This window comes from Leucoraja erinacea, chromosome 1 (genome assembly GCF_028641065.1).
Source record: "Leucoraja erinacea ecotype New England chromosome 1, Leri_hhj_1, whole genome shotgun sequence".
Lineage (NCBI taxonomy): Eukaryota > Metazoa > Chordata > Chondrichthyes > Rajiformes > Rajidae > Leucoraja > Leucoraja erinaceus.
Genome location: NC_073377.1, coordinates 142879916 through 142893306, shown reverse-complemented (window position 1 = coordinate 142893306; position 13391 = coordinate 142879916). Strand labels below are relative to the sequence as shown.

The window sequence follows — 13391 nt, the reverse complement described above, 5'->3', positions numbered from 1 at the left end:
GGTCGGGTGTAGTCGCCCAAAGAGTCGTACCGTTTTCTGGTCGCCACTGGATTTTCAACATGTTGAACATTTTCAGCGACCTGCTGCGACTATATGGGTGCCGGGAATCGCTGAAAAAAATTGCGTAAGTGGGACAGGCCCTTTAGAACTGGTCACAACAACGATTCCATCCTGACCCTTAGTACTGGTGGTCCTCAAGGTTGTATGCTCAATCCCCTGCTCCACTTCCAATACATACACGAGTGTGCGGCCATGTACAATATCAATTCAATCTTTAAGGCCTATTATTTAGTTTAGTTTATTTACACGTGTACCTACTGTATGTACAGTGAAAAGCTTTTGTTGCGTGCTATCCAGTCAGTGGAAAGACTATTCATGATTACAACCGAGCCATTTACAGTGTATAGATACATGCTAAAGGAATACATTTCAGTACAAGGTAAAGCCAGTAAAGTCGGATCAAAGATAGTCCAAGAGTCACCAATGAGGTAGACAGTAGTTCAGATATTATGGTCTGGTTACCTCACATAATTCTTAATTTATTGTATTATTTATTATTTTATATACATTTGTGGTGCTTGTAAAGCTGCACAAAGTAAAACAATTCTGAAGAAAGGCCTCGACCCAAAACGTCACCCATTCCTTCTCTCCAGAGATGTTGCCTGTCCCGCTGAGTTACTCCAGCTTTTTGGGTCTATCTTCAGTTTAAACCAGCATCTACATAAATAAATTAATTGTTCTGTTTCCAGTGCATATGATAAATAAACACTCAGAATATATGCACTGTGAGCCTCTCCTAAACCGGTGATACCACTGTTGCTGGTCAGATCAGTGATGAGAAGTACAGGAATCAGTTTGGAAGCCTTGTACCAAGGTGGCATAACAACAAACTAGCCCTTTACGTTAGCAAGAAGATAGACTTGGTTGCTGACCTGAGGAAGCAAGAGGACTAACACAAATTTGTCCTTATCACCAGAGCTGCTGCAGAGATGATAGACAACTTCAAGTCTTCAAGCATCCATGCTACCAGCAACCTAATCTGGTCCCTTCACACTGATGAGGTGATTGATCAAGAAAGTGCTTACTTTCATGTTTACTTTCTGAGGCGTTTGAGAAGATTCAACACAACAATGAGATTTCTCTCAAATTTCTACAAATGTGCTCTAGAAAGTTCCACCAGGGGGCGCCGATGTGGCAGCCTGACTTTTCTTTTTTTTGTTATTTTTATAGTGTTTTAAATGTTTGTGTTAATGTTCTCAGGTTTGTTTTATGTGGGGGGTGGGGGAGGGGGAAATTATTTTTCAATCTCTTACCTTGCCAGAGATGCGATTGTTTTCCGGATCGTATCTCCGGTCGCTCTGCGGCCTAACATCATGGAGCTGGCAGCCTTGCTCTGGACTGACTTTGGGCCCCGCCGCGCGGACGTGGACTTACCATTGCAGCTGATCCCTTGCCTGGGATTGGTGCTCCAACCACGGCCTGCAGATTTCACCATCAAGGAGCTCGCAGTCTTGGGTAGAGACCGATGTCAGGAAGCTCCAAACGACACAAAAGGTTTCGACCAGCCCTGACCTGGGGTCCGATCTCCTGGCTCGGGGGAGCTGAGTTTCCCCCCCGATGCAGGAGCTTGATCATCCCGACGCGGGGGGCTCGACCGCCGGCTATGGGAGCCAAGATGGTCCCGTCAACGGAAGGCTCGAGGCCCCCGACCATGGGAGAGCAAAGAAGGGAAGAGATTGAACTTTTTTTCACCTTCCATCACAGTGAGGAATGTGGAGGAGTCACTGTGGCGGATATTTATGTTAAAATATATTTTGTGTGTTGTTGCTTTTTATTGGTATGACTCTATGACAAATGAAATTCCTCGTATGTTGCAAAACTTACTTGGCTAATAAAATATGATTATAATTATTATAATTATGATTATGAAAGTATTTGGATGGAATGCATCACAGCCTGGTTTCGCAACTGCTATACCCTTGTCCACCTGAACCTGCAAAGGGTGGTGACCTCTGCCTAGTCCAAGACAGGCTCTTCACTTTCTTCTGCCCTGTATGCAGTTACGGTCACCCAGCTAGAGAAACGATGTCATTATTTTATAATGTGTGCGGAAGAGATTCATTAGGATGTAACTTGGGGTTGAGTCATAGTGAGGTTGGATAGACTGGAACTTTTTCCTTTGGAACTTAGGATGCCGAGGGGTGAACAGGCCCTTCAGCCCATTGAGTTCTCACTGACCATCGATCACCCATTCACACTAGTTCCATGTAATCCTATTTTTGCATTCACTCTCTACATACAAAGGACAATTTGCAGAGCCCAATTAACATGAATAGGCCAAATAAAATGAAACAAAAACAACATATCCATGAATTTGATAAGCAGTAGGGACAGCAATAATACATCATTCGGAGAGAGAGCAACGGCAGCTAATCGCGCCAGTGTTCACTCTCACTTCCAGCAGCCATCTTTTAGACACAACATTAATGAATAATTTAACATCAAACATAAAAACATGCCCCCACAAAGGTTCCCACTGTGAGGGAAGGCAACAAAGTCCAGTCCTCTTCCTCTTGTTCACCTCATGGTCGGGGCCTATTTGAGGCCTATTAAAAAATTTTTAACATACTAAAAATTTTAAAAGGGTGAAAGGATGGACAGCTGCAGGCTGGGCAGCCATACTCGATGGCGCCCTCCAATTGATGTGGGAGCAAACTGAAGCATCCAGGGAAAATCCATGCAATCACAACAAGGAAAACCGACAAACTCCACACAAGCAGCGCCCGAGGTCAGGAACGATTCTAGGTCTCTGGCACTGTGAGGCAGCAGCTCTATCGGCTGCGCTACGCACACATATTGACATGTACAGGATCACGAGGGACATGGATAAAGTGAACACTCAGCCTTTTTTTCCCCAGGGTGGAGGATGCTAGAACTAAAGGGTATGGGCTTAAGGATGGGAAATATTTAAGAGGGACCTGCAGTGGAACTTTTCACTCATAAGGTTGTCTGTATCTGGATTGAGCTGCCAGAAGAATGTATAGAAACTGATCCAATTGCAACTTAAGACATTTGACAGATATATGGAAGGAAAGGTTTAGAGGGATATGGGCCACATGCAGTTAAATGGGAGTAGCCCTGTATGCCAACTTTGTTGCATTGTAAAAAGTGGGTCTAGGGGAGTGTTTCCGTGCTACACTGCTCTATGACCCCCATCTTCCACAGTGCGTTGTATCGGTTCGGCTGGAAACTTCCTCAAAGATGGCGCGCAAAGATTTTGTACATCACAAAATCCTGCGATGCCGCGCATCACTACCTATGTCACCACGCACCATGCGCGCCTAATGCGTACCATGCGCCCCTAATGCGCACCATGCGCTAAGCACGTGTGTCACGACGCGCGCGTCATGCATCGTGATGCATAAATGATGTCGCGTAAATTACGCGCAAATTACAGTAATAACAGATCTATTACCACTGCTATCAGACACCTAAACAGAAAATCACCCCACATCAGTCAGAAGAAGGGTCTCGGCCCCAAACGTCACCTATTCCTTCACTCCATAGATGCTGCCTCACCCGCTGAGTTTCTCCAGCATTTTTGTCTACCTTTGATTGTCCCACACCCTCTTTATTTTAGTTTAGTTTAGAGATACAGCGCGGAAACAGGCCCTTCGGCCCTTCGGCCCACCGCCGACCAGCGATCCCCGCACATTAACACTATCCTACGCACACTAGGGACAATTTTTGCATTTACACCATGCCAATTAACCTGCATACATGTACATCTGTGTACGTGGTTTCCTCGCACACGGGTCCCAGAGATGTTGTCACCTACTCTTAAACGGCCTGTCCAGCTTATGCTATTTTTTTTGCGGAAAAATATTCTTTTTTCATGTCGCAAGTAGACGCTTGTATAGTCGTGTGTAGTCGCCCAAAGAGTCGTACCTTATTCTGGTCGCCGCTGGATTTTCAACATTTTGAAAAATTTCAGCAACCTGCTGCGAATTTGACAGGTGCCATCACGTCGCCGAAAAAAAATCGCCTAAGTGGGACAGACCTTTAACTCTATCTCACTTAGTTTTTCAGTTATTGTACTTTAATATATATATATTTTCATTACCTCAAAATGTACTAAAATCTCTGCACCATTCTGCTGTTCTGCATTGTATTTATTGTTGTATCTATCAGTATACTGTTTTCTCCACAAGCCTCATTTGTACAAGGATTTTCATTACACCCTGGTGTATAGCGCAACAAAACTAATCTGAATCTGATTAATCTATTGTAACCTTAAGACTGTCTATACAAACTGCCTTAAAACCTGGTTTTGAGTACCATTCTGAAGTGCATGTTATAGGTTCAATTTAAAGCATGATCTTACTGTACATAAATACTTCAGTTTGTTACGAAATATACATTGTTACCGGAGATGCTGTCTTTCCAACATCCTGTGATATATGATAAACCATGCATATCTCTATGCAAAATGTTTTGGAATATTTGATGTGATGAGACATCATGTAAATACAAACATTTCTTGAGGTTTATTATTCCATTATCATGTATCTGCACACTCAATTGTAATCGTGTATTGTCTTTCAGTTGACTGGTTAGCACGCAACAAAGGCTTTTCACTGTACCTCGGTACATGTGATAATAAATAAACTAAAACAAAACTTAAACCACAACCTAAGCCAAATATCTTGTTTCAAAACTTCATCTCGGAAGCCAAAGATGCGTCAGCTCTCAAGACACCACTGACAACTGCTCCAATATCCACAACTTAGATTTATATTACATACTGTAAAAATGCCCCAAGATACATTCCAGACATCAATGCTAAACATTAAGCCACAGAAGATTAGACTTGGACTGGGAAACGTAAACTTGGTCAGAGGTCAATCACTTCTTTGCGGCATCATTAGATGCAGTTTATAGCTGAAGAGAAGGCCATGCAAGGCAGGGGATTAATTTATATATATTTACCTGCTCTGCATCTTCGAGAGGGAAGCTCAGAAACTTGGTACCAACGCTCCTCAGCAAAATCATAACACTCCACACTGCGAATAGCTTTTGGTGCCTGACCACCAACCACAACCAGCACCTGAAATTGTAAGCACACCCATTGAAGGTTCTGCATCATTTCCCAAGTTGTAGGAGAAGTAATTAGCATCCTTAAATTACATTTGTAAGGAAAAACAATGCACCCACACTGTGCAGATGTGCTCTTTCCTCAACTGAACTCATGCAGTTATTCAAAAAGCAAAGGAGTGGAAAAAAGAGAGAAAAAAATACTCCCAGTCAACTGTTAGAATGAGGAAAACATAAAATGTTACATTATTTTGATATGTAGTCTAAATGGGTATTAATGAAACTTGCCTTAATATCCTGCCTGATTTGTCACAAAAATTTACATGGCTTTCTGTAATAGAAGATGCAAGCAGTTATATTATCAATTTACCCAATCAGGCAATCTACAATATTACTATTTAATTCACTCCTAAATAAATTCCTATGTATCATACTCAAAGAAGATGGCAATTTGTCTGACACACTTATGGCTAGCGTAAATATAAAGGGACTTTGAAGCAAGAATGTTACAACATCTGGTCAGACTAGTGTGGATATGGCAATAGTTGATGTGTGTGAGAATGCACAGCATCGATGATGAGAATCTTTTTACCTTTGGGACACTGGCTGGTGTTCTTAACCTTGTCCTGGTGGTTTTCATCAATGCGCGCTGGTCAGCAGGAAGCAGATGATACTTCATAGCTTCAATGAGATAATCTTTGCATGCATTGTTATTTTTGACCAGGCTTTCCTCTTCCACTCTCTGTTAAATAAAATCAACAACAGTGAAAATCACAGGGATACAATTTATAACATTTGGCATATCCATTACTTTTATTGATGTTGATATTGATTATTATTGGTATCTGGATAAAGGTAATTTTGTCAATAAACAAAACTAAATCTGATCAAAGTCAACATTCCCGCCCGACAAAGAATTAGAACACAATAATACTGCTGCAGTACAAACTTTCCAACTTGCTAATTCTTATTTAATTACAAGTCATTTGTAACTTTGGGCATCCTTGTGGACTGTCAGCAGCAGCAGCAGCAACATAAATATATTGAGACCCGGTCTGTTACTGCAGTGGACTCTTTCAAAAATCTGCGGATTACAGCGAATGCAGTGCCGGAGAAACAGGTTCGATCCCCGAGTACGGGTACTGTCTGTGCGGAGTTTGTACGTTCTCCCCGTGACCAGCGTGGGTTTTCTCCGGGATCTTCGGTTTCCGCCCACACTCCAAAGACGTACAGGTTAATTAGCTTGGTGTATGTTTCAATTGTCCCTAATGTGTGTAGGATTGTGTTAATGTGCGGGGATCGCTGTTCGGTGCGGACCCGGTGGGTCAAAGGGCCTGTTTCCAAGCAGTATCTTTAAAACTAAAACTAAAAACTGATTGCTAGGCTATTACAGAGGGCAGCAAATGGTGATCCATGTGACTCTGCTGATTACAATGACTTTACAGATCTAAATCTACAATGATCCGAGTCTCCCACCACAGCTTAGTTTTAATTCTGCAACATTACCTGCACCAGATATTCACGTGTAAGAAGGGGTAGTCGGACATGCTCCATTAGTCGTGCCACGTGCTCCTGTCGAGGCTCCTTATCATGCTTTACCCAGGCAATGGCCGCTTCAAACACCTGATTGAATTAATAACAATTGTGTGACAATGCGGCCTTTTCTGCATTTGCTTCATTTTTTCTTCCAAGACAATATTTTCTGTGACCCAGGTCAGATCACCTCAAGTGGGGTTACTGCAGTGAACACTTTGAAAATTCCAGAACTGCTACTGCCAAACTCAATGATCAGGCAACTGAATCATCCTACCACAACCAGAGAGCAGTGCTGTACTACTATCTACCTCATTGATGACCCTCTGACTATCCTAGATCGGACTTTGCTGGTTTTACCTTGCTGACTCGTTGACACGCAACAAAAAGCTTTTTAGTACACCTCAGTACACGTGACAATAAACCAAACTGAAACAAAGTCATGGCAATCCACTGCTGCAGAAATTGTTTATTGCATGTCATGACGACTTGGTTTTAGTAACTATCCTGTGCATCTTACCAGCCCACACCCATCACCTTCCAAACCAGGTGGAATGGCCAATGGTGGAGGAAGACTTCAATCCATCAGGACAAAGTCATTGTTCTTCCGTTATCCTTTTAAAAGTTTAAAGTGCAGAAATCAGTCCATGGACAAGTCACCTGCAAAGGGCAAGTGGTGTTTCATTCATATACCAAGTCATAATCTCATCATTCAATTAAGAATAAGGATTGGGCCATTTAGCACAGAGATGAGGAAACACTTTTTCCCCCACAGAGAGTTGTGAGTCTGTGGCATTCTCTGCCTCAGAGGGCAGTGGAGGCCGGTTCTCTGGATACTTTCAAGAGAGAGCTAGATAGGGCTCTTAAAGATAGCGGAGTCAGGGGATATGGGGAGAATGCAGGAACGGGGTACTGATTGTGGATGATCAGCCATGCTCACATTGAATGGCGATGCTGGCTTAAAGGGCTGAATGGCCTATAATCTAAAATGGCCTATTGTCTATAATCAGCTTATAGCATAATTTTATTTTAACAGCAAGTGAGGGGAAACTGAGGCAAATTGACTGTAAGTCAATCGCTGGGCAAAACCATATTGTTTAATAATTGGTTGGAAGGTAGGGGAGAGATGTAAAGATGGTAATGCTCCTTTTATTTTGTATCAAAAATCAAAACATTTATATAATTATGATCACGATACAAAACAAAACCGCGGTGACACAACCACCACCTACTACAAAATCACCAAATTATCTCAACACATAATTTTCAAATAACTGTTCCAATCCTTAAAAATATACTAAATAACTACTATACAACGATGTCCCACTCTAACACCACCCAGACGCGGACGTATCCCTGGAAAAGGGGCAAGCATCTGGCCCTCTTCCCGCCTGGCACCGTGACTCATGGATGGCCAGCTTGGTCTGGCCTAGGAGCATCCCAACCAGGACATCTTCGGCCCTGCCCACTCCCTAGATCCCGTCACCAGTCCTCTGGTCGCTGACAGCAGAGCTGCTCCTCCCCCTACAGCCTCTAGGTGGAGTGGCGGTGCTCCTTGCTCGCCGGTCCCTGGCTGCAAGGGACATTCCACTGGCCCTTAAGGTAATCTCCTTGGTGGGCAGGTTGTGGCATGTACTGAGCCCTGCTTTTGATAATACCAACAAATATGTATCCCGGTTTGTGTTGTAAAGAGAAGATGGTAAACCCACCATATCAAGCATTGCAAAGACAGCAAAGCATATTTTTGTGCTAAACAAACTCTTTCCGCATGGCAGCAGCAGTTGGCTTTAGTTCAACCAAACACCGCCTCCAATGCATCTACAGAACAGTTATTGTCTTACCATAGCTGCTGTTTTTATGATCAAAAACCATCGTGCTAACTAAAATATCTTGTGCTGGTGACGTGGGTCACCAGGTACACAGTAAATTTGGAAGTGATGGGAGGATTTATTGGAACAGATATCCAGAATCTCTTCTTCAATTGAAGACGTTAAAACCACGTACGTAGGTCTCAGGACATGGAAATGGCATCCAATGTGAAGATTATTTCTTTTTTTATTCACAGGCAAGAAACTATTCTCATTTTCTCCAACAGTGGCCCATGAAAGGTCAGTCATTGCACACATTAAAAGCTTAGCAATTAGTGTGTACAAAGGAATGATAAGGTCAGTTAGGTCATGTTAAGGTCAAAATCTCTGCCCACAAATATGTTTGTGTCTGTTTGCCCCATCCTTGATTGTTAAGTTTCTAGTGCATTAAATGTGCAGATTTGTTTACTCACTCATTGAACGTAAATGTACCTCAGGTTTATCATAACAGAATAAAATAATGGGCTGCTTACAACCCAGTGGTATGAATATTGACATCTCTAACTTCAAGTAACCTTTGCTTTTCCTCGCTCTCCGTCCCTCCCCCACCCTAGTTCTCCAACTAGTTTCACTGTCCTCCTGATTAATTTTACTGTTTTTATGGCTCGCGTCACCTTCCCCTCAGTCAACAATGAACCATAGATAGACACAAAAAGCTGGAGTAACTCAGCGGGTCAGGCAGCATCTCTGAGAAAAGGAATAGGTGACGTTTCGGGTTAGGACCCTTCTTCAGAATCAGAGGAAAGGGAAATTAAAGATATAGGCAGTGATTTAGGGAGATATAGAACAAATAAATGATAAACAAAAAAATGGCGATGATTAAGGAAACATGTTATTGTTAGCTGGGGGCTAGGTGCAAATGAGTTAGTCAATGAGACTCTGAAGAAGGGTCTCGACCCGAAACGTCACATATTCCTTCACTCCAGAGATGCTAAGTTTCTCCAGGATTTTTGTCTACCATGAGACTCAATAAAACAACTTTGAAATTAGACTTGGGTGGGGGAAGGGTCGAAAAGAGAAGGGAATGCAAGGGTTACTTGAAGTTAGAGAAATCAATATTCATATCACTGGGGTGTAAGATACTAAAGCAAAATATGAGGTGCTGTTCCTCCAATTTGCGCTGGGCCTCACTCTGACAATGGAGAAGGCACAGGACAAAAAGGTCAGCGTAGGAATGGGAAGGGGAATTAAAATGTTTGGCAATCGAGAGATTAGGTAGGCTTAGGCGGACTGAGCGAAGGTGTTCAGCGAAATGATCACCCAGTCTACGTTTGGTCTCGCCGATGTATAAGAGTTTACACGTTGATACAGTAGATGAGGTTGGAGGATGTGCAAGTGAATCTCTGCCTAACCTGAAAGGGCTTTTTGAGGTCCCTGGACAGAGTCGAGGGAGGAGGTATAGGGACATCTACTGTTACATCTCCTGCGGTTGCAAAGGAATGTACCCGAGGAGGGGGTGGGAAAGGAGGAGTTAACCAGGGAGTTGAGGATGGAACAATCCCTGCAGAAGGCGGAAAGGAGTGAAGATGGGAAGATGTAAATAGTGGTGGGATCCTGTTGGATGTGGCGAAAATGTTGGAGGATTATGTGTTGTATGCAACAGCTGATGAAGTGAAAGGTGAGGACTCGGGGGACTAAAATGTTTGGCAAATCTTGTTGCTACCAGGATGGAGGGGGAGCAAGGGCAGAGCTGCGGGGGTCATTGTACTAGTTTCACAGTTGTCTTGTTGAGTCTCATTGTCTGTAACTTGTTTTCTCCTAGCTCACAACTAACAATAGCCTGTTTCCTTTACCATCATTACTTTTTTACATATCTTTCATTCATTTGTTCTATATCTCTCTATATCACCGTCTATATCTCCCATTACCCTTTCCCCCCCCGATATCAGTCTGAAGAAGGGTCTCAATCCGAAACGTCACCCATTCTTTCTCTCCAGAGATGCTGCCTATCCCCGCTGAGTTATTCCAGCATTTTGTGTCTACCTTTGGCAAGAATTGCGTTAACTTACCGTATTTGGAATACACCAGATGTCAAAAAGTATTTAATTTCATTTTAATATCAATGTAAAAATAAAATTACTTTAGTTTGCAATTCTAGGCAGTGGTATTTAAAAAAAGAAATCAAACAAAGGTTTTAAAATTTGTTCAAATGTACACAAAAAAATGAGCATCGAAATATACAAATAATATCACATTTCATGCAAAGCTGAATTTCATGATCTATGCTACAATGAGTAACAGCGTGATCTCTTGTACCTGGAGGTCAGAATTGTATGTTTACAAACCGATACCAAATAGAAAGATTCCTTTACCACATACAAAAGCAAAAGACCAATAGTCAATTTAATTGTGCCTCCAAATGAACTGATAAATTACCATTGCAATTAGTGTCCTTTTGAATACCAAGTTAAATTGATAAATAGATTCAACCTTTTCTAGCTGAGTCGGTAAGTGTACTACAGAGCATTAATATTCTGACAGCCAGTGTTGCTATAGCAACTTCAGCTGACAACAAAATTACTAATTAGCAGCGCTGCATGACAACCAACCTGCACTGCACTTCATAAAACTACGCTTGCAAAACAAAGACAAATTACTTCATGAAACAGCCTCTGCTAGATTGTTGTAGGATATTCAACCCCATATGCTGATCTTTCATTTCAGTTTAAGATTATATTTAATGCTGCAAAAATAGTTCATATGGACATACACTTGCAAGCAAATTGCAGAATTGCTAATGCATTGACAATTTGATAGCCATCATTGTGCAACCAGAAAATTTACGTTTAATACTTTAGCTACCATTTTAATGCTGCAATTTTAAGTCATAAATGGACAGATCACTCAATGGATAGATCACACCTGAGCCAACGTTCACATCTACATTGTTAAATTGGCATCTGGTAAACCTGTCATTTTTTTCCCAAAACCTGTCATTTTCTTTCCAATCGCAAAACATCAGGCTTCGCTCTGCATGCGATTATGAATGACTTTTCAGTTAATTGGTAAATTACAGTTTGTGCAGAAATTAGTGTTATTAACAGTACTGAAATCCAAAGATATAAAATACAGAGTATTCCACGCCATTCTGCATAAATTTGTTCTCATAAGTACTTCATCTCAGTCAGTTGCATAAATACCACAGAAATGTAACATGAGCCACGATTTAAAATGCACACCCTACAAATCCTTGCATTTTAAATTCACAGCATGAAATATATTTAGGAAGGTGAAGCATAATCTGAGGCTACAAATATCCACATTTGTATATATTGGCTTAATCAGCACTTTACTACTTTGCACCCTGGTTAGATGCAAAACTGCATTCCGTTGTACTGTACTTGTACTATGTTCAATGACAATAAAGTTGAATCTAATCTAATCTAATCTAATCTAATATTTCATTGCCAGAGCTGGATTCATACAAACACATCTTTAGCCGATATCATTTCTGATACATTCTAGATTTGCTTAACTCCATGCGTTCTAAACCAAAAGGTATTTTGAAGAGGTGACGACCAAATAGTTGCTACCATTTTGAAATCATTAACAGGAGAGTTACTTCAAACTAGAATACAAACTAAAATATGAATATAGGCACAAAATGCTAGAGTAACTCAGTGGGTCAGGCAGCATCTCTGGAAAAATGGATAGCTGACATTTTGGGTTGGGACCGTTCTTCAATCTGAAACTTCACCTATCTATTTTCTCCAGAGATGCAGAGATGAGGTGTCAGGGGTCATGGGGAGAAGGCGGGAGAATGGGGGTTGGAGGGAGAGATATATCAGCCATGATTGAATGGCCGAATGGGCTAATTCTGCTCCTATTACTTATGACCTATGTGCTGCGTGACCCACTGAGTTACTGCTTCAGTTTGTGTCTATCTTTGCAGCATCTGCAGTTCCATTATAATCCAATTGGAATACTAATATGCAAGGACAGCCTGAGATCAAAGAGGAAGAGGTGTTAGGACTCTAAGAACAATAAAATGTTTCAATTGCCAAGAGCTGATGGGATTTATCCCAGAATATTGACAGAGGCAAGAGAGCATTTTACGAGATCATCAATGTAGATCTTTAGGTCTTCTTTAATCATAGGCAAGTTCTCAGAGGACAGGAGAGTAGCTCAGGTCGTTCCTTTATTTAGTTTAGTTCAGTTTAGTTTATTGTCACGTGTATAGGGAAAAGCTTTTGTTGCATACTAACCAGCCAGCAGAAAGTCAATACATGATTACAGGCAAGTCATTCAAAGTGTACAGATACATAAGGGAATAATGTTTAGTGCAAGGTAAAGCCAGTAAAGTCTGATCAAATAATGAATGGCATGACCATTCACAGCATTGACGTAGAGAGGAACCTTGGGGTCCAAGCCCATAACCCCCTGCAGGGTAACAGAAGTAGATCGAGTGGTAAAGCAGACATACAGTAGGCTTGCTTTCATTGTTGGGGCATTGAGTGCAAGTCAGGAAGTCATGATGCAATTTTACAGGAATTTGGTTGGACTAAATTTGGAATATTGTGCACAGTTCTGGTTGCCATTACAGGATGGATGTAGGAGGTTTGGAAGGGTGCAGAGCAAGTAAACCTGAATGATGTCTGGATCAGGGGCATTAGTTCGAGAGAGGTTGGATAGACTTGGATTGTTTTTTCTGGAATGTCAGGAGGTTGAGGGGAGACCCAACATAAATATATAACAATGATGTGTGCCAAAAACAGGGAAGATAGCCAGAACATTTTTCCAATTGTAAAAAAATTAAATACTAGAGGGCAGGGCTTTATGCTGAGAGAGTCAAAGTTTAAAGATGTGCAGGTTAACTTATTTTTTTGAAATTTAGAAAATGGGGTGCAGGAGGAGGCCATTCGGCCCTTCGACCATTCATTGTGATCATGGCTGATC

General features: G+C 41.7%; 1 protein-coding gene across 2 annotated transcripts in view; it reads right to left on the bottom strand.

Moving 5' to 3' along the window:
- Nucleotides 1-13391, bottom strand: part of klhl2 (kelch-like family member 2) — a 146465-nt gene that overhangs the window by 34637 nt on the left and 98437 nt on the right. For both annotated transcript variants that reach the window (XM_055644986.1, XM_055644994.1), the window contains exons 7-9: nucleotides 6601-6717; nucleotides 5687-5836; nucleotides 4990-5107 (exon numbers count right to left, since the gene is read on the bottom strand). In XM_055644986.1, the coding sequence (XP_055500961.1) occupies nucleotides 4990-5107; nucleotides 5687-5836; nucleotides 6601-6717 (385 nt within the window). The remainder of the gene's footprint in view (nucleotides 1-4989; nucleotides 5108-5686; nucleotides 5837-6600; nucleotides 6718-13391) is intronic.